General features: G+C 37.3%; 1 protein-coding gene across 6 annotated transcripts in view; it reads left to right on the plus strand.

Moving 5' to 3' along the window:
• Nucleotides 1-26,864, plus strand: part of ctnnd2b (catenin delta 2b) — a 75,235-nt gene that overhangs the window by 14,776 nt on the left and 33,595 nt on the right. For 4 of the 6 annotated variants that reach the window (XM_039677319.2, XM_039677321.2, XM_089131247.1 and 1 more), the window contains exons 2-8: nucleotides 603-736; nucleotides 7,856-7,968; nucleotides 17,928-17,962; nucleotides 19,092-19,208; nucleotides 24,501-24,667; nucleotides 25,937-26,477; nucleotides 26,663-26,806. In XM_039677319.2, the coding sequence (XP_039533253.1) occupies nucleotides 608-736; nucleotides 7,856-7,968; nucleotides 17,928-17,962; nucleotides 19,092-19,208; nucleotides 24,501-24,667; nucleotides 25,937-26,477; nucleotides 26,663-26,806 (1,246 nt within the window). In that variant the 5' untranslated portion in view covers nucleotides 603-607. Of the gene's footprint in view, nucleotides 1-602; nucleotides 737-5,605; nucleotides 5,753-7,855; nucleotides 7,969-17,927; nucleotides 17,963-19,091; nucleotides 19,209-24,500; nucleotides 24,668-25,936; nucleotides 26,478-26,662; nucleotides 26,807-26,864 lie in introns of those variants that run through there. The other 2 variants (XM_039677324.2, XM_089131248.1) reach the window with 2 other exon arrangements.

Consider the following 26,864-nt stretch of genomic DNA (forward strand, 5'->3'; position numbering starts at 1 on the left):
CTAAAGCGACAGTAAAGACATACAAAAAAAAAAAAAAAAAAAATTCAAATAAATGCTGTTGAAGATTTTATTCATCAAAGAGTCCTGAAAAGACGAATCATAGTTTCCACAAAAATATCACCACAACCGTTTCATTGTTTCACAACATTGCTAATAGTAAGAAATGTTTTTTGATCAGCTTTCATCACAGGACTAAATTACATTTAAAAAAATATTTATAAAATACAGTTTTATTATGGAGTACATTAGTTAGCTAAGAAATTTTGTTTTGAATCACAAACCTTGATGATGTAATAATTGTTAGACAAAAGTAGGTCAATGAAGAGACTGAGAGAGACTGAAAGAAACTGAGACTGTTAATTAAATATGTCTAACAATTATTACATCACGACAAACAATCAAAATGTAGATAAAACACTTTGATTAGTATTATGGCAGCTGAAAAGTGCTGAACCACACATTGTAATTAATGTAATTTTAACTGACAATCTGTCTTTGTAAATCATCTGTTTAAACTGGTTTTAAATGGATTGCTCTAGTGACAAAAGCCTTGCAGAGTTTGTCTTAACTATAACTATTGATGCTATTGTTTTGGTTCACAGAAGTAATGCCAGTACCAGACCAGCCCTTTGACACAGAAAACTCCAGCATGTTGAGCCCGGTACTGAACGCCTCCAATGGAGATGGATCTGAGACTGAGACCACCTCTGCCATCTTGGCTTCTGTTAAAGAACAGGTGGGTACTTCATGCCAAACTACTGTGTATTAATTCTTACAGATTGTCTCTGATAGAAGGTTATGTTTCTCCTCACACTCATAGTCTGAAGTTATATGGAAACATTCATTTCCCAACAGTTTAATTAGAAACTCTCTGAATCTTTATATACCATAAACAGTAATTACACAGTACCATACCAGCCCTCAGATGAACTGCATATGCCATCTGGGTTAAGGAGCCGCAAGGTTTGATGGGTTTTCGCGTGAGTCATTTCCATCATCTCGTGCTACCGGTTTCATTTAGCGCCTTGTGTCTAAATTCACAGATACAAATGGTTTTTGACGGTCACCACACTGCAAATGTGCCGTTGCGCCTCAGTATCACATGGTTTTACGGACGAGAGGGAATAGTGGATGTAGGTTTTTGGGCTGTGTGGTGTAAGAAATGTGAAATATTTGACACGGCATGTTGCAATCAGGTCTCCATGGCATGCTAGTCACTACGCTGCATCGCTGCAGCTTATCTTTAATAAGACTGGTCACCTGCTTGTCAGCAGATGGACAGCTTCACAGACATTGGCATAACCTTATGATAAACTGGCATGATCTCACAGGAATAATGACAGGTGATTGTAATTGCTTATGCCCTCCTGTCAAAAAATAATAATTTCTGTCGTTTATGAAATGATTTATTGGATTATTGCATGTCAGAATTTAGTGTCTAATAATGTATAGTATTTCTCACTTTCACTAGTTTGCATATATATATATATATATATATGCAAAGTGAATAATGTATATGTCTATATTGGCTGGAGGCCATTTTTGAGTCATTCTATGTGTAGATAAAATGGATTGTGACAAGCCCTTCGAATCCTGCTAGCGTTTAGCTCACACTCCTGCTTTTAACTATGGAGCAGAAAACAAGAGACATGCTCTCAGGGTTGGAAATCTACATGGGAGTGTTAAAGTAGGCCACAGCCATCGGTTGCGCTGGGCCAGTCTAATAGCTCTCCTATCAGAGCGAGAAAAACTTGTCTGCCATCATTTTTTTGATGCTTTTCACTAGAGGGTACTGGTGGACAGGGTCTATGACTCTATGCTGTATACTGTGTTTCTCTCTGAGAGAAAATTCAAAAAGGTTTTTGGTACATAATGGCTACCGTAGATGCAATGCGCATTTGAAAAAGCGAGGCGCTGGAGAGCACAAATACATTTTCACTGCTAGATGGGACAAATTCCTACACATTTTCCCTTTAATGTTAAAATTACAGATTTTTAGTCAGATTTGTGACATTACTGTTTATGTAATGCTAAAACACTGCAGTTCACTTTCAGAATTTAGGGTTAGTTACACTACTGTTCAAAAGTTTCGGTCTGTACGATTTTTTTGAAAAAATTATCTTATGCTCAATAAGGCTTTTACTTGATCAAAAATGCATTAATGTTGTGAAATATTATTGCACTGTAAAATATCTGTCTTGTATTTTGATATATTTTAAATTGTACTTTATTTCTGTGAAGTCAAAACTGATTTTTTTTTAGCAGTCAATATTATTCTAGTCTTCAGTGTCACATGGTCCTTCAGAAATCATTCTAATATGCTGATTTTAGCTCAAGAAACATGTCTTTTTATTATAATTATTATCATCAGTGCAAATAGCCTGCCTTGTAGGTAGAAGTTATTTACACTAACTCTGTCCACCAATATCTGGGGTACCAAAGTACTAAAAACGGCTGTAATTTGTCAGCTTCAGTGGTGTAGGGAATAATGTGAGTAGAAGATGGCAGACACATTTCTCCATTGCATATCAGATTGGAAAGGAATTTATTTTCAATAAATATGAAGCAAATATGTGAAAAGTGGAATTAAAGTGCCAACCAGTTGTTTAATAATAAAGTGTTTATCGGGTAGGGATAGGTCTAGGGAGCGCTTTATTATCCTAATAAGGCGGCAGACTGAGGTACAAATTGTATCTAACTACTTGTTGCAAAGAAAACACTGCTATTTTTACAGTGTAAATAGAATCTATTGATATTTGCACTTAGGGTATAGCATCTATTGCTAAGAAAATATGCTATTTTCACTTAGTATTTTTTTCACTTTTTTTACACTTTTGATCAATTAAACACATCCTTCCTTTCTCAATAAAAGTATTAATTTCTTTGAAAAAAGAAATCTTTCCAATCCCAAACTTTTGAACCATGAATTGCTACTCTCTATCAAGGGATAGTATTTTAGCCCCAGCTGGTAGATGCCGTAACTACACCATTTGGCTTTAAAAATTATATTTCTCCATCAATGGCCATTCAAAATGTGTTGTTTTTGCTTGTCCCGATCAAATGCATTTATTTTTTTATATATTCAGACAAAAGAGACCTTTCTTGCTATTGCTAATCAGTGGTTGGTAATGTTACCAGGCAGGGCATTCATTTTATAATTTGTGTATATTTTATTGGACAAAAATTTCTTTTACAAGAAAAATCATAATTTTTTTTCTGGTCCATTTGCCAAATGAGAAATATTTTACATAAAGTTTTTACATAAAGAAATATTTTACTAAAAGTGTTTTATCAACATTTAGGAGTACACTAGCATCAAGAAGACCAGAAATGTAGCTGAAAAGCCAAAAACTCATATTTTCATGATTTCGTGTGTTCTGTACAGTATACATAAACAACATCCATGTTTCAGTATGACCTTCTGTGTGTTTTTCAGTATTTTTTCACGTCTGCTTTTTATTATAGTCATTTTAAGTATCTCTGATTCAGGATACTGTTATCAAGTGCAGCTGCCATGATATCCGTTTCAAAATACACTGAAAATAAATGTTTATCATTCTGCCACTGCTTGTCTACTGCCTCAAATTATGATAAATCACCTTTTTTTTTTGTCCTCCACTAGATGGCAATCTCCCGTTTTGGAGGCATTTGGTAAAAGTGATTTAGACAGAGGTCATGATGCAAAATTCACAGAATAAACTGAACTGTTAATCTAAAACCAACATAGATTATACAGACAAAGGATGCTCTGTAGCACTGAAGACATGTCTCCCCTCTGCCATGTATAAAAACAATGTACCAAAATGTCGAGGTCTCTTGTACATGTGCTTTGTATGCAGTTTTCAAGGTTGCACGTGCAAGCAGAACACAGTCCCTCCTGTATACGACAACTCTCTCCCATAATAAATTCTCCTGTATCACTTGTGCTAAACAGAATCACATTCACTGGTCAATCAGCAAGGGAGAACATGTTTAACAACTTGGACTTATATGCAATGCTCACAATATGGTAAGAACAGTAGGTGCTGCATCGGCAGTATAAGATCAATGAGTGGGATTTCTTTTATATAATGAACACTTAATTTTATTATTTCCCTTTGAGGGTTTCTTTTTCAGACTATGTTGAAATAATTATTATATTAGTCATATTTATAAAGTACAGACATTCTATGTTTAATTAATTTTCAGAAGTGGTGCTGTAGAAGCTTAGCTTTTAATTTTTCTTGCTTTTTATCCCTTTAATGTGATGTTAATTAAAGAAATGTATCTTAGTGTTGTTAAATTGACACATTAACTACTCAAAAAAAGCCACAGGCATGTAAAGTTTTATTCTGAGCATGGCAAGGATTCTTTGGGGAAAGCGTCAGTGTTTGTAAGGGGTACAGCTAAGGTCGAATATTTCTTGGCATTTAATTCTAACTCTGCATTTTTGGTCATTATTTTAGGGAAAGTATGATAATCAGCTCATTATATCTCCATCCGATAGGAGTGATTTACTTTAGCCAGAAGTGAAGTCATTTAGAATTTCCTCAGTCACATAATTAATGTCACATATTCAATCAAATAAAGCTGTTCTTTTAATTACTTGCAATATTCATAAATGTGTTGAGTTTGTTTTGAGAAATTAGCAAATTATTAACAAAAAAGATGGTTTAAGTTTATTTGAAATTTATCCTGAGGTCTTTTGAAAATATTCATTTTTGCTGTAATTTGCAACCAGGAATACGTGTACATTCATTTGAGTCATTGGTGCCTGTAACACTGCATGGTGCTCAGTCAGTTTGGTCAGGATGTGGAGTGAATCTGGACTCATTAAACCCTGTGAAATTATAGAAATTGGGTTAAATCCTTAAAGGAACTCGCAAGGCGAACCCCAAATGACATTTTGCAATCAAACGGACCAATGAAGAAACTTAAATGTCAATCTTTGTCCTTAGGGCGCAATTAGGCATTTAGGCCAGAAGACCACATTCAGCTCTTGAAGCGGTCAAACCAATTTCTCTGTCCATTGGATGTTTATTTTTTAGCCAAATAGGTTTAATGGCATTTCATTAAAACAACAACAATGCATTGAATGCTAAAGGATAACCATTTTTTTTGGTCCAGGTGACTCACTGAGTGCTTTCCTGTCTGTACGGAGTGCTATATTTAACTAACTTTTGTGACAAGTGGAAAGTGGAGGCTACTCCCCGCTCAGGGAGCCTGTCCATTGCAGGCTACTGAGGCAGAACAGCCTGTTAGGATCCCTAGAGGAAGCACAAAGCTTAGCATTGCTCAGTGGAATGGTGCTTTTTTACTGCCAGGACCCACAAAAAAAAAAAAAAAAAAACACCTCTTTCTCTCTGGCATTCTACGACCCTTTCAATGAGACCCCACTTCTCCCCCTTCTCCTCTTCAGAGTGGATCACAGATGGCGTCAGAAAGAGGGGAAGAGTTTAGGAGGAGGCGGAAGAGGGACTCGAGGGCAGTGGTATTTGGCTGGCTGGCTGGTGGGAGGGACCCTTTGTGATGCAATGTTGCATAAATAATGCCAAAGGGGCTCTAAATTCACTGTTGCCATGACGACCTTTGTGCCTGACTGCACTCCACTTTTTTTTCCCGCTGGAAGGCAGTCACTGCCACTCTTGTAGTTTCTCTAATGACTTTACTCTCTTGATAAGCAGAGATGAACGCAGTCTAGTGGGATAGTGATAGTGAGCCAACATTGCTTGTTCTCAGCACGGACGGACTCTGGAGTATGGTACATGTGCCGGTAAGAACAGTGTCATTTTATTTGTGAAGGCAACAGGTGTTATATTGTGGGTAGATGGAAAGCTGGAGCAGCTTTTTTGTTGTTGTAGATTTAGAGTCTAATCAGTTGTTGTTCTCTGTTGGTGGCTCCATCATGAACTTGTTGATGTGAAATAAGAAAGGTCAGAGATTATGCTTGTTAGAATCATAATTGCAGAGTTGAAATGAGCATGTTATTTAGCAGAAGAGCTATCGCTGTGCAGCTTGCCTGTTTGATGCAAATGCACAGAGATGCGTCTGCCATATAGTCGTCATTAATTGAAACCCTAGACGTGTATGATGGTTGTTGAAAATGCTGCAGTTAGCGCCTCTTTAGTCGTCATGGTCCATAGAGCTTTCAGCAACACTCTGAATGGATATTTTTGTAGCCTTCATCTGGGTTTGTGCCCAAAATAGCAGGTGATGTGTTCTGGAGCTCTCTTAGCATTAACCGCTCTAGGAAGAGTGTCTTTGACCTTGTGGCTGAGTGAACTCATTTCAGCCTTGTCACAAAAGAAGTGGGAACGTTGCATTGACTGTCGTAGCCCCGGGCACAGGCACATAGTGCAGTGTTTCTGACTGGATTTTCACAGTGATTACTTTAAAGAGGAGCTCTGGGATTTCATCTCTGATTTAGCATTGACAAGTTTGTCATTAAATGTAAAGCAGTGCATATCTAATTGAGTGGAGAGAAAGTGGTGCATAGTGCTGGAATGGTCCAGTGACTATGAAAGTTCAGAAGGCTGCCATTGAATATCTGGAGAAACTGTCGAGTAGTTAAAGAGAATGTATGATTTCATTTTTAAATTATGTATGATTTCATTACTTTGCAAACAATTAGCTCATTATGGCCAGGGCCCATAATTAAGCATATATACGCCACTGCTCAAAAGTTTGGGGTCAGTAAGTTACTATTACGTTCAACCAGCAAGGACACATTAAAATGATCAAAGGTGAGATACATTTATTATGTTACAAAATATTTCTATTTCAAATATTGCTGTTGTTTGAACTTTTTATCCATTAAAGAATCCAGAAAAAATGTATCATGATTACCACAAACATATTAAGCAACACAACATTTTTGTAACATTATAATAATAAGAAATGTTTCTTGAGCACCAAATCAGCAAATTAGAATGATTTCTGAAGCTGAAAAGTAATAACAAGTAATATTTGACAATATAACTTTTACTATCGTCAGAAATAGTGTGGCTCTTGTCCAGCTCTTTTCCCCCCTTCAACTTCATAGAAGCCAAAATATTTCCACACGTCAGGTTTTAATGAGGGTGTTTGGATTTTGCGCTCAGACATCGCGTCTGTTATGTGTATGCCACGGATGGACCGTCTGCACTTCCGTGCTTCAGAGTTCCGTCTTTTGCGTTCCATCAATATTACGTTAGTAAGACATTAGGTTAGAAACTGTATCATCAAGATTTTGTATATTTGTTTTGTTGGTTTTACTAGGATCATTCCACATACATTTCTCTATATCGATTCCTGGAGAAGAAAAATAAAAGGTAAATGTTGTCAGAAGATGCACAAGTCATGAAAGATGTTTTCTTTAGTGGGTGGTTTGTATGCTTTTGATTTACAATTGCCTGCCTTTCTGATGTCAGCGAGGGACAGTCATTCTTACAGTTTGACCGTGTTTTAAATCGCAGTTCCTAATCAAGTTTTTGGAGACAAAAGTTTTGTGTATGTCAAAATGTTTGAATGAATGCAAACTCATCTTTATCAATATGGAAAGAATGAGTGAGAAGGAGTGGCTGAACACAGTGAACAGTTTCTCGACATCCTACAAACACTCTCTCTCTCTCTCTCTCTCTCTCTCTCTCTCTCTCTCTCTCTCTCTCTCTCTCTCTCTCTCTCTCTCTCTCTCTCTCTCTCTCTCTCTCTCTCTCTCTCTCTCTCTCTCTCTCTCTCTCTCTCTCTCTCTCTCTCTCTCTCTTTCTCTATATATATATATCCCTCTCTCTCTCTTTCTGTGTGTGTGTAGTAGTTACTGGAGAATGCTATACACAGAATCAATTCAATAATTCCTTTAGGGCTTAACACATATGCTCTGACTGCTTTATGTGTGCAGGAGCTGCAATTTGAACGACTGACGAGAGAGTTGGAGGCTGAGAGGCAGATTGTTGCCACCCAGCTGGAGAGATGCAAGCTGGGATCTGAGACCGGAAGCATGAGCAGCATAAGGTGGGTCTAGTGGATTGACACCTCTCAGTTACTCAATCTGTCTCATCTCACAATCACCACTTAAACCAGCTAAAACCATCCATCTTTCACATCCCGCAATCACCCCTAGACCTACATCATCAAACATGTCCATCAAATGCCATTAAAATCATGTTTTTTTTTTAATCTGTGAAAATATCTTAATGTCCTTTCCCAGCTTATTCTATCATGCATATTTCAATGTAACCATATTCAGAGGAGACTCCATCTCTTTGAGTAAACTCTTTCAGTACTGCTAAGTAAACAAAGGGTTAAGTTGTCACAAGCTTTGAATTCAGCCTGTAATTAAATTCTCAACAGTAAACGAGAACAGATACAATTATAAAACAGACTATGGATTATATGCAATCAGTTTGACCCTTCAGAGGCTGATAAGTGCTTCTAATCACTGTTTACAGCGATCGAATGTTCAAATTGAATTGAATTGCCCCATTGTATTATCCTCTTGTTGCTGCGGAGAATATTTTGTGTTTATTCATCAAGCCTGAAAACTCAATAAATCAAATGTCCTTCAGCTGTTCAGTCAATAAGACTCCCACGTTGCTTGCTTTGTCAGTTAGATTTTGTTGTACAGGATGATATCAGGTTTAAAGTTATATATTTGAATAGAGGGCTTGACATTAACACCCATCCACCAAATGCGGGTGGTTTTCACTGCGGATAACGCAGTCACTTCTATTAGCCACTTTGGCGGATTTAAATTATATTTAACATACATTTTTTCAATCTTAGTATTTTAAAAAGTCTTCTGAGATAATAAGCTAAGTACAATGTAGTGTTGTCAAAAATATAGATTTTTCGATACATACCGAAATATATCTGAAATGTTCCCAATACTCATATTCCGTAAAGTTAGACACGCGATACCAGCTGCACTTTCTCGCTCTCATCTCATCTCTCCGACAGCGAGTTGACGGACACACCCGCCTCCCCTCACTTACTGTTTTATTTGCTCTGCCTCCGGATAAATGTTGTTGCTTATATGGGGCTTGAATTTCGGCGTGGGATTTTGTGTATTGTGCATAATTTTATTCATTCCCGCAGATTCTAAAACCAAGTATATAGCTATATAAAACAGTATAATGGGTCTGTGCCTCAGGTCTTAAAGTGACATCAGCCTAATACACCAGGGGCCAAATTATGAGATATTAAAAATGTATTTTCCCCATGGTATCGATGCCAGAATTGTGGCCAGTGAAAATGCTGAGTTGCTAGTAAGTTTAGAATCCACTAGCCAAATTTGCGAATGAAGCACCGTTTCCATCCAGTGAGCAGATGAGAGCAAAATTGTCACTTCTTGATAAACTGGCTCTAAATATCACAAAATATTGGAAGTTGCTGCTGTAGGAGAAGCCACTGTTTATAATAATTTTGTACATAATAAATGACTTGCGCCTTAGAGTGGGCAGATGAAACGCAATAAAGTTATCTTACTTTCGGAGGCGGAGACCTGCTGTTTGGGAACACAGTCATATAAGACAGTTCTGGGAGGAAATTATACCGAACCGCTTTTGACCACAGACTTTGCTCAGTCATTTCTGAACAACCAAAACAGTGCAACAAGATCTGTCAGTTGGTTAGTCAAGTTATGTTGTTGCAAATCTCGTCTTTTTTGACGTACATCGAGGAATTTATTCTGTAAATGTGTTTCCATCTTAGTTTATGCGCATGTTTTCTTATCGGATAAAAAGTTTATCTGACTCAGTTGAGTGCTTAAGTTTTTTTCTGAGCATTTTTAGAATTTATACCCATTTTGGTGTGTATATATAAATATATATATGCTATATATATATGCTATATATATATATATATATATATATATATATATAGGTATAGGTAAAATAAAGACATTTATAATGACTTCAGTGTTGTTGATTTTACCTGTCTTTCATTTTTGATGAAGCTCGATGAATGTTCTTGCATTTTTTTTTTTTTTTGCTGGCCGTCATTTAGTCTTAAAGAGTCGGGCTAGGTCAGATCTCTTCTCAAGACAAATACAGCTTACAGACAGACAAGCAGCTCAAGGCCAAAATATAATCTGCTAGACAAATATCACGGTACTCAAGTAATCGGTAATCAAGGTTTGCATGGATCTTGATTGCTCTCAGTTCATGGTTATTTTACTTTGTGCACTTTTTTGCCATTCACTTCAACAGACATACTTTCAGTGATGTTGCTACTAAATGGTGTTCGATTTCAATTGCATAACAATACAGATACAAAACACGGCACTATTATGTTTCTTTTTTTTTATAAGGTAACGAGCTGAAATTCAGCATCAGGAGAAGCACCATGGGCTAAAGAGAGCACTTTCAGCCCATGACCCACTTGTTTAATGAAACATGGGTCTTTTCAAATAGCACTCCATTTTGAACAAAACATAATGCTGGCCTAGTTCTTCAGCTAACTATCTGATACTCAGCAAAAACAAATCTTTGATTACCCGATATGCAAAATGCCTCTGCGGCAACAGTGGAAATGGCACGTGAAGTTGTCTTATTTTCTCTTGTCGGACCGAACCTTGGCACAGCGTCAAACATCTGCTGCTCTGAGTGAGGCCTTTGACTTTGACTAGACGTTTACTGTCGAGCCCTATCCGGTAGCATGGAGTTGTCTTGCTAAACGCTGTCTGTCGAGCACAGCGAGGAAGTATTAAGCCAAAGCTGTTTGACTGTTTTTCTGCCAGATTAGTCCACCAGTCTCCTGTGAGCTCGGACTGCGCTGGCACTGTACACATCTACAATGTGTGCCTCGAGGAGAGATAATGCTCTGTTGGCATGTGGTGTAAATAAGTTGTATTGAGGAGACAATGTGTTTGACAGCCCTAATCTCAGTATAGTAAAACGGCAAGTGAGAGCTACTGGCTATACATTTGGCAATGGGAAAATAGTATTATTAGTATTCAATTCGTAAAGTATGTATTTAGCATTTGCTATATGTAGAAACAATCTTTTTGTCTGTTCCTGCAGCTCAGTTGGTAAAGTTGATGCTAGCAACATTATGGGAATGGGTAAAGCGTGTACCTTGATTACAATGTAGTCTGCTTTGAATAAAAGCATCTGCCTAAATGTAAAAAGAAAATCCATGAATGTACGTCTAGTATTAGATACCCACTTTGCTTGAAATTGCATGTGAAAAGAAAAGAAAACATTGAAAGGCTTTTCCATTGAGAATGTACTGAAATGCATGATATTTCTCTTCACCATATAGTTGCAGAGGATAAATTGACGGAAAGTAAGATGGTGGGCTGAATTTACTAAACAGTTTTGTGTGTGTGTGAGTGTGTGTGTGTGTATGCAGTAATTGAGCACAAAAATCTGCTACCACCAGCAATCTACTTTAACCTGGCTTTTAAGTGAGCTGAAATAGCGGTGCATGTGTAAATTAAGTCATGAGTATATCGTTAGTATGTAAATAAAGTTATCGTCGTTCTTTAAATCCTGGCATGCAGCGTAGAAGAGTGTACTTTAAGCATACTACTCTTTTTGCATGCCCTTTTTTGCATACTACTGTATATAGTATGGAAGTAGGCATATTCAGACTATTCGGATGTTATTGCCAGTGTTTTTTTTGTTTTTTTTTGGTACAACACAAGTCAGTGGGGTCCAATGTTGTTTTAGACCCCACTGACTTTTATTATATGGACGAAAGCAGTTATTAAATTCAATTAAAACAGTTAATTTATGTTAATAATGTATTAGTAAAGGTTGAAATGAACATTTACTAAGATTAATAAATGCTTCAGAAGTATTGTTCACTGTTATGTCAGTTTCACTGACATGGCACAGCGCAGATGAACACAATGTTTGAGGAGATTGTGAGGCTGTCAGTCACTGCGCCGGTGTGGATATTGGCATTCAGAAACACAGATTATTCTTTTTGGAAGTATGACCAACATAAGAATTTTCACTGGAAAATGTCATCTGAACTAGTAAGAAACATCTACTTTTGTTTTGGTTCTGACATTGCAGTTAATCACGCTGATTAAATCTAACAATCGCTTACAAGTTATCATATCACACAAAACCGTGCAAATTATACTTTGTTCTCAAATTGCTAATGTTAACAACGTAAGCAAGCCACTCTGAAGTCCGAAGTCTTTTGCATTTTACAGCGGGTGAATCAGTTGTCATTGGTGATTGTCGTTTGAACCTTTCTGAATCCGCCATCAAATTGATAGGTTTAATTATATCAAGTGCTGTGAGAAACGGCTATAAATCTCCACCTCCAAAATCCTCACACACTCATAGACTACTAGCCGAGACTCTTCTTTATGTGTACAAATGTGATGTAAAGACGCAAAGACATGCTTGAATCTCCCACGGAAATCCACCAGCACCATGGAGTTAAAAGCATTATTACAAGGCAAGCAGATAGCGTTGTTGAACACTGGCTGGTTATGTTTTTTCTCATTGTATATGATATATATATATATGATTTCTCATATGTATTTTAGATAATTTTATAACCCCAAAAAGCTACGGACTGCAGCTTTAAATAATGTTAACAAATGAAACCTTATTGCAAAGTGTTACCAAATATTCTTCAAAATATAATCTTTCAGGATTTTGTTTTGTTTTCAACAAGCACCCATTGAAATTTATCCTGTTGAACCCTTCTCGAAGGGACAGGGTTGAGTAAGAAACCTTCCCATCTGCCTGTGCACCCAGGGAGTCTGTGCTCAGACAATCCCTCTCCATTCTTACAGGATAAGAAGCATATTAAGGGTGTCTAGTGCACTGGCTGACTCACACTAAGTGTCTCTCCATACAGTACAGGGAATACAGAGCATATTGATTTAGCAAGCAATCTGTCTGGCTTAAGAGGTGATGAAAGCTTCTTCTGCTGCCCAAGTTCAGTTATATGCATGTACTGTTTGACTTTAGTCTAATCATGTAGACTTAAAGGAGAACTCTGGTCAATTTTAACATTGAGCTCAGTTTTGTCAGTACAGACTAAAAACGACAAAAATTGGTGTTGTGTTTGCGCGCGCGATCATTGTTAACTAAATGATGTTCAACATCTGATTCAGATGAACTATCCATTTGAGCTGATATTGACAAAACTCTCGGTTTAATCAACGAATTTCTTATTTACATTGTGTTAGTTATGATGAAAGCATTTGTTAGTGTGCAGAAATCGGGTTAGAGATACATTTTGAAAAGAGATCACTGCAACCTTTCATGCCATGACCTAAAAATAGTGTTATAGATCTAAATATAATGCTATAATCAACAGTTTTCAAGATTAACGTTGACTGCTATAATAGTAAAAATGTGCTAAACGTTTTCGAGAGTTCCACATGTAATAGGCTACTAGCCATTTCATGTGTAAAGATGTCAGCCAATCACAGCAGTGGGCATTTACACTGAAGTCTGTGTAGCAGCAGAGTGTTCAAATCAAAGGGCTGAAATCAGGGTAGGAAAAAAATTATGTAAAAAAAATCATGCTAACATTATAAGTGCACACCAGGAAACATTAAAAAACAATGAAACACTACAGTTCATGACCCCTTTAAATAAACTGGCCTAGCATAGTGCCGATCTCAACCACAGCGCCGATCTCAACCACTGAGTTCCCAACATGTGACATCACTCACACTGTCAGCCTAATGACCCGCCACATTCTCAGATGCAGTCGAAATAACATTCCGTCCTTTTAGAAAGCACACTTACAATTGGAAATGAGTGATTGATTCTGTAATTGCTCAGGCTAACTGCTGTTGTATTAGCCTTGTTACTGCACACTGAGATCTATTTTTTTTTTTTAAATCCAAATCAGTCCGGAAACTTCTTTTGAAACATTTAAAGTAGAAATGCAGTGACTGTACCATAGTTACTGAATATTACCCAAAGTGTAACTGGTATTTGTTTTGTCAACTTGCTCAAAACCATGGATTGCATAATATTGATTTGTATTGCTTACTAATAACACAAAATAAAATTATTTTACAAGAATACATTAAATTAATTATAATTGATCAAAAGATACAGTAGACAATTACAACATTGCAAAATATTTCTATTTCAAATAAATGATGTTCTTTTGAACTTTCAATTAATGAAAGTGTTCTGAAAAAAAGTATTTTTTTCCCACAAAAAAATATTAAAATATTAAGCTGCACAACTCTTTTCAACGTTTATAATAAGTAATGTTAGTTAAGCACCAAATGAGTATATTATAATGATTTCCAAAGGAAAACTTGACACATAATATTTCAAATTCACAATATTAAAGTTTACTGATGTGAACTTTTTTCTTCTAAAGTCTCAGAAGTGAAGACCAGGAGACTTGGTTGTAGTCCTTGTCAAGACTGATTAAGAGAACTTTACATTGCAAATGTTATACATTTTTAGGGGGAAGGATTGATTTACATCTAAAGGGGGAGAAACAAAGCATGTAAATGAGCTGCGACACTGGAACGCACTGAGATTTCGTGATTTCATCATTTATGAACTTTTTCAATATGAAATACTATTGTATTAGAATCTAAATTAAACATTTCAATAAATCTGTAATGCTAGATACCCATGTTATACATTTTAGGTAAATAAGTTACCACAGTGAGTTGTTACTATATTAACACTACTGTAAATTTTCATGAGTCAGTTTCAAGACGAGAGACACTTTGTGGCAGCCAGGGCAGCAGAGGTGTCTGGGGACTCCTGTTTATGTTACTCTGATTTGTAGTGAAAGTGTTTTACCTTCATGTCATTCATAGTAATAAACTGTAAAAGAGAGTTCACCATCACAGAGCAGCTGTACAGCATCTGTATCAGCACCATCCATTGCTTTCATATCCTCTGACAGAATTCTGTTGTGAGAAAGATGGCCATGATTCAGCACTTCAAGAGGGGATCACTCATTATGGGATGATCTTTCGAACTAGGATTGAAATGTATTCCTTTCTGAGGACTGTTACATCTCTCTTGATTTGTAGTATTCTATATCATTCCATGAAGAGTCCAAAAGCCCACACAGCATTGTTTCTGCTTTTCTCATGTTTTTGATAAACTGACTTTTTAAGGACTGGTATGCTTCGATTGTCAAAAGTTCCTCACAGAAAAAAATCATATAGCTTTAGAAGACTTGGAAAATGGTACTTTTGTAATACTTTTATAGTCATTTTGAAGCTTTACACTGACAGCTCACATTCTCGTTCATTATAAATAAAGGAGTGAGTAGGATCGTCTTAGATCAACAGTTTGTGTTGTATGGAAGAAAGAAAGTCTGAATTTACAAGTGACAGATTTCTTTTCTTTTTAGGTGGTCTAATCTTGAAACCCTAATGACTAAATGGATTAAATAGATTGTTTCAGTCTGCCTAGCTGAAATGTTTCATGATAAATTACTCTCCATGTTACTTATCTCACATACAGTACCAGGACTAACAAGGACGATTTTAGTCATGTAGAGTTTAATAATGGGTGGCCTGGCTCTTACAGATGAGTGCCTCTGCTCCGCACTCATTAATACAATCACGTGAAGCCCTTTCACATGCTTTGTCTGACAGCATGGCCTGAAGACATGGGAAAGTAGTTAGCCCCACCCCCTCGATCAAACCAGTTAGTTTCATGTGTGTTAGTTTCAAGTAATGTTACTTTTAAATTTCAAGACTATTTGGGGTGATATTCTTCCTTTTAAGCTGTGTTTATTTTTCATTTAAATTCCTTCTCTATATGATATATATTTAGCTTAAAATAGCAACCAACCTCTCTTTCTTGATGGCATGCGTCTATCTTTCTGTTTGTCAGTTGGGAGGCACTCATTGATCCCCAGCGGTTTAGGGATGGCCTCCCTCTTTCACTCTTTTCACATACGTTAGCAGTGAACAAAAGCCGCTCTCAGCTTTGTTCCAGCTTTTCATAGCACACTTTCACTCTTTCACACCAAAATCTCAACTTTCTTTCTCCTATGACAAACCAAAGCAAACAGGCTGTAACAAACACACACACACACACACACACTTGCAAGTGACATTATTCATCAATTTAGCATTGGTTTGCAGTTTCTTGTCACTTTGTTGTTTGCAATCCAAGAAGATATTTCTATCTTATGAATAATTGTAGAACAGACAAAGAAGAACAATACTCTTCCAACACAAAGTTTTAATAATAATCCAAATAACTAGCCTCAAGCTGAGCAACACACACTAAACACAAACGTTACTGGACACTGAATGAGGAAAAGATATGACTTAAATAGGAACTCAAGCAAGTCAATCAATGACACACTGCTGATACAAACAAACTCATAATGACAGAAACCATGACAATCAAGGAGTGGCGGAACAAAAGGAGATAGGAGAAACTTAGTGAATGTAAACTAAAAGTCCATGATTAATAAACAAACTGAACATAATGGTGACAGTAGATAATTAAATTTACCCAGAAGGAGGCAAAGAACACTAAATCAGAGTGCTAATTGTAATGGTCGAAAATCACATTGCTCCAAATGTTTTAGCTAATATGTTGAGTCAATATGGAAATGGAGCACATAAAGAACAGTGATTAACTACTGACCACACAATGACCCACAGCTGTGATTGCCTCATCTGTCATGTCTACCATTCTCAAGGTAATTATCTTGGGAGAGAAAAATATCTTCATCCCAAAAGGCTTCAATAATCCCCACTCATTCTGTGCCATCAATGTGATGTTATCTAGCCAGATGTCTTCGAGAGGGATATCACAATTGTCAGTCTTATAGCATTTTGTGTCGCAGGCAGTCATAATCATATCTCACAACTGAATCAGTGTTCATCTACCTTAGAGGACTTATTTATTTATTTTGCTTGTAATTACCGGACATATTTAGCCAGTAAATGTCTTTTATAGGGAGCTATTAGGATGAAAACAGTTAATGCTTGTTTGAAAGCAGGTCGACACACTCATTAAAACGGGGGTTCGTCAAAAAATGCCTTGTGACTCATCTCTGTTACTCACTCTCAGGGAGCCTGTCTCTGTCTATGCATTGTTTGCAGAAGAATCGGTGATGAATGGGTTTTAGGAGAACAACGCCGTGGCCCTATTAACATGTGGCGTTTTGTTTTCTTCTGCGATTCGTCACCCCCCCCCCCGCACAAACACAGACAGACTCACAAAATGAATCCTTACACACTCGCCGGAAGAAAATCAATAGAGTGATTTAGCAGCTGCTGTAAGGATCCAAGGACAATGGGTGAGCGTTTAGCCTCCTGATAGCGTTATGGGTAAGGCAGGCCAATACCATGTGGTGGCAAACACGGACATTGATTAGGGGTATGTGACTTGACGTTCTTCCTCAAGCCTTTATTTCCACCCAATCCATAATCATCATAGCTACGGTTTGTGTGTTCTACAACAGAGATGATACTTCATTGATCGAGTTATGTGATTCAGAAAGCGTGCAAATAGATTTATGAACTTGATGGGCAAACAGCTTATGGAAGACAAAGTATTTAATTGGTAACAGCACATCGCCAAAAGTATTTTGGTGTCCGTAAGATTTTTACATTTTTTTTGAAAGAAGTTTCTTACTCGCATCAAGACTGCATTTATGTAATAAAAATTGAGTAATATTGCGAAATATTACTATGTTTTCTGTTACTGATTCCAAAGTTATGGCAGATGTCTATTTCAGTTATATCCCTTAATAACAGGTGCATAAAATCACGCTTACAGCTATACAATCTCCTTAGACAAACATTTACTGTAAAATTGGCCCTTCCAAAGTGACATGATCCTGTGCAGAAAGCAATAAAGGAAATGTTCACTGAGTCTGAACCATTGAACACAGTTGGCATAAAATGCAAACTAGGCCCCATCATGCCTGACCTTACTGATGCTCTTGTGTTTGCTTTACCATAAAAAAAATAATATGATCACTTCAGTGTTTGTGTTGACCATGCATACAAATCTATTCTATCCTTAATCCTACAGTTCTGCGGATGAGAAGTTTCGCTGGAACAACCAAGGTAACTGAACTGTTTTCTTTCTAAAATGAGAATGTTATTTCTCTTCAGCACATTTTGAAATCCATGATTTGAAACCTTACAAGAAGGTGAATGTTGTATGAAGAGCACCTTCTGAAATGCATTTTGAAAGTTGCCATAATCTAACTGCCCACGTGGTAAACCGTTCATGTCAGAGTGAAACATGTTGACTTTTTGACTGTATCGATTGTGCTACAGCAAAATGTTAGCCAAAGATGACAACCTCTGCCTTCCTGAACATAAAACACAGAGGAGAGGTTGAGATTGAAGAGCAGGAGAAGTGCAGCACATAAATGATTCATGAGCTTGCGGTCACGCCACACTCTTTAAAATACTGGGTTCTTGATGAAGAATCAAAACAAAACCAGATTAAGCATCTCATTTTCATGCAGGAGAAAATGATTTAGTGGTTTTCTCAGTGGATGGTTTTGTACTGTAAATTTGTATCGTTTTAGTTCATGCCAGTTTTGGCCTTCAAAATAGGACTACCACAACTACATTATAAAAAAAAATTGTAAAAAGTTTGAGATACCATTTTATTCAGTATAATTTAAGGCCAATTCACACCGAACCGACAGATGCCGACCAATGGCAACAGAAACTTGGTCGGATCAGTGTTACCCCAGTCGGCATCTGTTGGCATTGGACGGCACTTGTTTTCATGTTCAATCAGCGTTTGTCGTGTTGTGGAATGTCTGAGAAGTGACATACTGTAATCTGGTGATTATGCACATTGGTCACTGTCTGTAAGTACAGTGTGAATTGGTCTTATTAGGTCAGATGGGGTGTTTTTTTTAACATAATACATATTGTCACAATGCTTTGGATACAGAGATCAAATACTCAAGTGCTGGCTTTTTTCATATTTCTTTCAAATTATTTTTTTTTAATCCAGTTTTTATATAAATGTTCATTGGCTATTCTATATGAATCAAGTAATCTGCATAAATAGCATATGTTTGGTTTTTGGTCATAAACCATTCTGTAAATACAAATATTTTTACTGCATTTTTTATTCAGATGTACAGATTTCAAAACCTAAATAAAACATTGATTTGAACATGTAAACATCTATAAACCTAAAAGTTACCTCTTATGTCTTTGTTCACAGACGGACAGAAGGACATAGAGGAGGAGCTTACCACAGGTCTGGAACTCGTAGATTCCTGCATTCGATCTCTTCAAGAGTCTGGTATTCTGGATGCACAGGAATTTACTGCTGGCGAAAGTAAGCAGCACTTTTTAATGCTGGAAGTTTAACACAATTAAGAAATTACTGAGACTGAACTATGTTAATGACTCCTAAATGTTCTTATGAAGAGTGGTGATCTTAAGCTGAAATGATTGATAATTGACATTCTCTGAGAGTTCTTTGTCAGAAATGCATGTGTAACAGCCCCATAATATGAGCTTGCAGGTGTTGCTCTGTAGAGTGTATTGACATGAGCTTGCTTTAGTCTCCAGTTTTGTGAAATTCATCAGTTAACCTCCCTATCTCTTATTATGCATGCTAGTAGCTTAATGCATGAATTACGGGTAATTTCTCAACAGAGTTTTTAAAGAAACAAGTATTCACCTGGCTGAGAATATCAGACGTCATCTGAACTGATTAAATATGATATTTTTCAAAGGTGCTGTACTTCTAAAGTCAAATATACATTTTAAAGTGAACTATAGTTACATTTATCTTAGGGTGTATTCACATCTGCCTTGTTTGGTTCGATTGAATCGAACTCTAGTTCGTTTGCCCCCTTGGTGCGGACCTTTTGGGCAGGTGTGAATACAGCAATCGAACTCGGGTGCGGACCAAACAACCGAACCGAGACCCAGCTGAAGAGGTGGTCTCGGTACGGTTCCAACCGAACTCTGGTACGGTTCGTTTACGGTGTGAACATGAACCGACCCAATTGCAAGAAAGCACTGCGTCGAAAGAGAATATTGCGCGTCTTTCTGCGCGTCGTGTGTGAATGTCTAATCGCGCAAAGATGCAAAAAAAATATCATTTGCAGTTCATAAAGCATTTGCAGTTCACCACCTTTTGGTGGTGGTTGGCGAGTTTCCCCCTTAAAGCGAGTGCCTAGAAAAATTCTATATGTAATGAATTATCATTATTATTAATGTAATGATAGTTACAACACAAGGATGATGATGCGTTAATTTACGTTAAACTGGACAAACTTAATCGCAAGCGTTAACATTGACAGTACTTGTTAGTACACAATAAGAATCTCATTATTTGAATGAGTGAACATAGCCCTTCTCTATGAATGAAAACTTTATACCTTCTCCGTCTTCTGTGCAGTGCCACTTGTAACGCAAAGTTGAGATGTTGCCCAGAGATAAAAAAAAACAGAAGGTGGTCGAATGAAAAGATGCACGAGAGACGAGAGTTGTCGTATTTCCCCGCGTTTATCCACAAGTTTCCTACGCCCCACGAGGCCTTGCGTCAAAAGTGGGCGCGACTTCCGGTTTGAAGTAAACAAAGCGCTACTTGACATGCTTGACACTCGTTCATTCAACAGTTGACAATCATTCAAGTTATAGAGATCCAAACTAGCTAACGATGTGGGAACACAACCTCAACGAAATTAAAAAGGGTGAAATAACAGTACCTTTACCCTCCGCAGTAGTTGATTGGGAGTATTATAATAATAATTATTAATAATCAATACTCATCAAGGCATGTTGACAGTTGTGCAAGCTGACAAACAATTAAAATAAAAAATACACACTTAGTCATTGTGCTTTGGAGTTTATTCAAAATTATAAATGAATGTGCTACTTGAATACATTAACTGGCACATTTGGTATTCTGTCAACACAGGCTTTGATCCTGAGTTTAGGTGTAACATCAGTAGAGAACAGCCAAACAAATGCTGATAGAGTTTATAGAACATTAAGATTTTAAACAAATGTACACAGGATGATTCGTTGTCTTTTGGGAGGTTGATGGAAACTTCAGTCGTTGGTAGGATCACTGTGATTTCGTTTTCAGCTTATGTTCAAAACAATCACGTTTAAGCCACTGAATTAGTTTAGTCCGGTTATACGCGCGAACAGCACATGTTGTCCCTGAGCTCCGTAACGACATCTCTCATAAAGATTGGCGTCTTTAAATAGTAAAATAATTCTCAGAAAAACAGCTAGCCTCTTCGCTAACTAACACACAAAATACCATTGGAATGCTACTTCCGCCGCCTCACCGGAAGTTTCACCCACTTTATTTTTTACAGGAGCGCCCCTCGGAAACTTGTGGATAGAGCCACTCAAACGTTACACTCGTCGTCTTCTCAAAATCCGAATTACAACTTCGTATAGATGACATTGTATCATATGATACTCATAGTTTCTTCATATTGCGTTTGTACAGAATTAACACAAAATTAGTAAAAGAACAAATATTGCAGTATGAAATATATGGAAATATCTCCATGCTGAGCCTTTTTTGCACTTCCTGATTTCCCTTGAGAATCCTTGTCCAATGAATGGACGACCTTAGCACACGTGTGGTTTGGTTTACAAATTTTGGTTCACTTGCAAAAAGAGCAGTGTGAAAGCGAACCGTACCAAAAAAAAAATTATAATAATAATAATTTATTTGGTCTGGACCAAAGCAAGTGAACTATGTTTCTGATCATGGCTCCAACAGACGGTTTTAATCTAGTTTTAATTATTACTGATAGACTGCACATAATTTTCACTAGCCATTGTGTCAATACCTGACTAAACTAATTAATACAACATTCAGTGTTTGACAGCTGTACGTAAGCAAACTTAAGTACAGGAAACTTGAACCAAAGCAACATAGAACATGACATATTGAGAAAACTGCTAAATAAATCAGTGCACATGGATTCGTAATGGTTTTTAATGAATCATCTTACAAGACAGTACATTTTGTATTTATTTACTTGCTTGTAGTGGTTTCACTCTCTCTAACTTTGAGTTATAAATAGAATTCAGGTGAAATATTTATCAGCTCTGATCTAAAATGCAGGTCAGATAGTGTGCCGATAAAACCCTACACCCAAAAAGATAAGTGACCAGCCACCTGGACACTTAGTCCACCAGATAGTCCACCACACTACCACTCTGTATGGCAGCAAATGGCATCTTAAGATGTCTGAGACGCTTGGGTTGAGACTGGAGAAGGGCCAGAAGCCTGATAATGCATTTATGAAACTTTTATCTTTTATTGTAAATGTGCCTCTTTTGAATTTGAAAGTGCCTAAAGTGGTTATAGTAGTAAACCCCAGCCATTTTCAATAACCGCAGTCGGCCAGTTTCTGATATTACTGGTTCAGCTGAAATGACCCAGTTATCATCTTCAATGGTTGTGAAGTCACTCTGTTGTGTGTGTTTGTGCGTGTCCATTTATGGGAAATCTTTTCATAGACCACAGGCCTTTATTGGTTGTCTTTTAATCTTCATACTTGTGGCTCATTTGTGTTTGAAACAGCATCACAGATGAAAATATAGCATGTACATATCACTAAAATAAGCTGTTTAATAATTTTGATTCATTTTACAGCATGTTGTGGCATGTAGATGTTTTGAAAACAGAGAATAATGCTAAAGTCAGGCTATTTCAACTTGGCATCTCTTTAAAAGATGCAACATCTTTGGGTGCTGTCAAACATCTTCAGAAGAGGAGAAACATGCCCTGACAGTGCACCAATAAGCTTCAGATAACACGACACAAAACCACACACCATCATGATCGACTTTGCTGGTTGTCGGAGATTAAATGGCATTTAAATTCATGTCTTTGCACACAGGTGATATGTGCTGCTAAGGCAATGATTACCAAACGGGTACAAACCACAAGGGTACAGAAATTTGGATTGTGCGTTGTGCTTTAGGGATGAAACCAACAATAATTTTGATGCTGATTTATTAATCAATTATTCCTTCAATAAAAGTTTTTAATAATGTGCACTATTTTCAGAAGTTTGGGGTCATTAAGATTTTTTTGTTTTTAAAAAGATGTATTTTATGCTCACCAGTAAAAACAATAGCTTTATGAAGCATTATTACAATTTATAAAATTGCTGTTTTGTATTTTAACATATTTCAAATCAATGCTCAATTTTCAGCACATTAGCCTTCAGTGTCACATGATTCTTCAAAATTCATTCTAATAAGTTGATTTGCTGCTTAAGAAACATTTCTAAGTATTACCAATGCTAAAAAGAGCATCTATTTTTCCTCAAGATTATATTTTTTTTTGCAGCATTATTAGTCTTTACCATCACTTTTGATCAGTTTAATCGATCCATTGAGAAGAAAATTATTAATTTTTTAAAAAGATAAATCTTACCTCACACTTTTGAACAGTAGTGTACAGAATATAAACTATAAATATATCAATGTACACTATATGTACGATTTTAAGTGAATATGGTAAAAGGCTATTTAACTTCCAACTACTAAAAAAATTGATTTGCTTGTGAATGAGACTTTTAGCAAAGTGATTATAATATAACACGCTTCTCTATTATTATTTCTCTAACAGTTTTCTTGTTTCACTTATTAAATATCTCAGCCAATCAAACTAAATACATTTATAAAGCAAGTCTCTACAGCTTCTATAACTACTTCAGTTGGTGAGTCAAACATCAGTTGGTTTTTCCCCATCAGAATGATTTTTTTGTTTGTTTGTTTCAAAGTGAATCATGTTTATAGTGTCAAGTTTACAAATGTATATGATAATTCTGAATGATGAGTTCAAAGGAACACCTTTCTAAGAATACCTGTGCCTTATTAATGTGGCCGTTGGTGACATACTGTAAGACTAAACAGGACTGGGAATCACTGCTATTTGGTACAGTGTCAGGCTGTCAGCACAGGAGGGCAGAGGAAAGAGAAGGGACTGTGATTTCGGTTCATGCTGACCCCATTTCCCTGAATGTGTGCTCATTGAGTGTCTTCCAGCAGTGATTAATTATGCATGCCTTTTCTGTCCATCTACTCACTGTGAGGCTTGAAATAATGAGCAGTATAAAAGAAAGTAAAACAGAGAAAAGTAGTGTGGATTGAGGCTGGAAGACAATGAAAGAATATGAGATTAAATGGTAAAGCAATTAACCAATTTTACGAAGGTAAAATGAGGTGAGGAGGAGAATTATATGGACTGAGAGGAGAGGGTAACAAGATTTGCATCTCCTGAAGGAAATACCTGAGCTTGCAAGGCTGCCAAAGAAATAACGTTTTATGCAAGTTTAGATTTTAAGCTTTGAATCTATGTAAATGTAATGCTGGTTCATGCCGATTTGACATTGTCATGGTGGCAATCATCATGCATCTTGTTTTCTTTTGGCTGCACACAAGAATCACCAGTCACTGTAAAGGAAGTTAAACATGGTTAAATATATGCAAAGATGACAAAACGTCAGATGACAAAAGACAATTCAGTATTCAAATTAAGAAGATCAACTGCAATTCTTCATTTCTGTTGGATATAAACAAGTGTTTGTCAAACTAATAGTATTTCTCTTCCTCTCAAATTCCTCCTTCACAGGACCAGGCATCCTCTCTCAAAGTGCTTTGCAGCTCAATAATCAAGAGGGCACCTTTCCCTATCCAGTCAGTTACCATAGCAACCAGACCCTGGCCCTCGGAGACCCGTCGGCCTCCCAGCCCCCGCGCAGTGGTCAGGTGGGAGGAGCCTTACATAGCTATAATCAGGTGGGGATTGATCTCTTTTTAAAAACTCTTGATTTTGACCCTTTTGTCTTAAACTGTTATTTACCACCTGTTTTTACGAGAAGACCCTCTGGGGGAATTCACTAAGGATTAAGTCTGCTAATAGTGCCGTTTATGTACATGTGCTGCCTTCATTTATTTAGTGTCTGATCAGTGTTCATTTTCTCACCTTTTGTTCTGTCATGGCCTTTGTCATTTGATGAAAATATCCTTTAAATTTAGTCAAAAAATTGATTTAATTCTCATATTTATAAATTTACTAATTTTTACTCAGTCTAAAATGGCATCTAATTTTAGAAATTTCAAATATTTTATTTATTAAATAATTTTATTTAGACAAATAACACTACATTTTTAATTTTTTTGTTAAAAGCTGATCCATGTTAAAATTTAGCACCACAATTTCTCTAAAATCAGTGTGGTATTATTTCTCTTCATATTTTCATCTGTAGTATAATTTAATTAAAAATTGTTCATCATGATGCACGTTTTTCATTTTAGTAAACAAACATTCTTGTTAGTAATTTCATTGGCAAGATTAGCAGTGTAATGACAGTGACTCAGAGTGTGTGTGTCAGGTTAAATTTTTAATTATGATTAACACAAAAGAGTTAAGGGAGATACACGTTTGACAAGTTGATGTATTGTATGTTTTTCGATACCTAAAGGCAGAATATAAGATGAAAAAGTTCATTATTTTCAGTACTCACTTAAAACCTCCCCCCAAACGAATCGCTTGACGTCATAAGAGGGAGACGTCTCCCCAGGTCGCTGAGAAAGTGAGTTTGTGAGTGATAATTGGAGTGATTGAGCAAGAGAATTAGTGTTTAGGACATTTATTTATTTATTTAGTTATTTAAGTTAGTTGGTTAGGTATACGCAGGCGTATTTTCACGTTGGTGAATTACTGCGTTTGTGCTGGGTGCAAAAACACCGTTAAAACCGCTCACAGAGTCCACTTTTCCCCAAAAAGCAGGTCTGTGTTCCGTCAACTTTGTTCGGGACCAACTTTTTCATTATATATATATAATTAACCTGACATAGACACTTTGCATAGATACTCATTTGCATTTATTCTAGACTGTGAGGTGTTTTTCTTCTAAAATTCCACACACTAAAAAGTGGCGCAAGCATTTAGCAAATTCACCCCTTTTTCCCTTTGAAAATGTCATGTCGGTCACCATCAGTTAGCTCATAGCTCCTACAGTAGATGAGTGAAATTCTAGCTCTTTACATGTCACTTGCCTCCAGGTGACGTCTAATCGTGTTGCCCAGCTGGCTGCCAGAGAGACAGCCGCCCGGGCCCATTCTCGAGACTCCTTTGCCCAGAGTCATGGCAGTGCATTCCACATGCCTGACGATCCGCCAACAGCCCCTGTAAACTATTCCTGCTCCACTCTACCAGCCCAGCGAGTGAGCTCTCCCTTTTCCATGCAGGCTTTGGGCTCCCCCTCCAAACTGCAGAGGCTGGGCTCAGCCTCCGACATGCCCAGCTACGCCACTCTGGCACGGGTGTCGTCGCCCAAGCAGTCCCCGAGCCGGCTAGCCAAGTCCTACAGCACCAGCTCTCCCATCAACATGGCGGTGGGAGGAGGGTCGTCCGCTTCGCCGCTGCACATGGTCGGACCGGGCAATGGCTCCAGCTCGTCTCCGCTACACCAGCTCAGCGCTGCAGTAGGAAGCTACGCCACTCTGTCCCCCACCAAGAGAATGCTGCACACCACCGATCAGTACAAAATCTCTCATGATCTATACGCCAACGCCACACTCCAGAGACCTGGCAGTCTGGCAGGTCAGTGCTCTTTGCCGGATACAGACATTTCCGTTTAGTACTAGCACTACCAAAATCACGTAATCGCTGGTTATTTTCACTCTTAGCGGGTGTTTGTTACCATTAGACGTGGTGATAAGAAATTGGCACTATTGTACATTTATAGCATATTTGTGCTTGAAAATCTGCCTTTGTCCATGATGCAGGTTCTAGGGGTTCGTACAGCAGTCAGCACAGTCACCTGGGCTCAGAGCTCAGACCCCTGCAGTCTCCTGAGCACCACATCGACCCCATTTATGAGGACAGAGTCTATCAGAAAGCCCCCCTGAGAAACTTCAACCAAGGCCAGGGTAAGATGGCAGACATCAGGTTCTCTAACAATTTAAAGTCAAAATATTTTCATCTAGA

This window comes from Pimephales promelas, chromosome 5 (assembly GCF_988280905.1).
Source record: "Pimephales promelas chromosome 5, fPimPro1.hap1.1, whole genome shotgun sequence".
Lineage (NCBI taxonomy): Eukaryota > Metazoa > Chordata > Actinopteri > Cypriniformes > Leuciscidae > Pimephales > Pimephales promelas.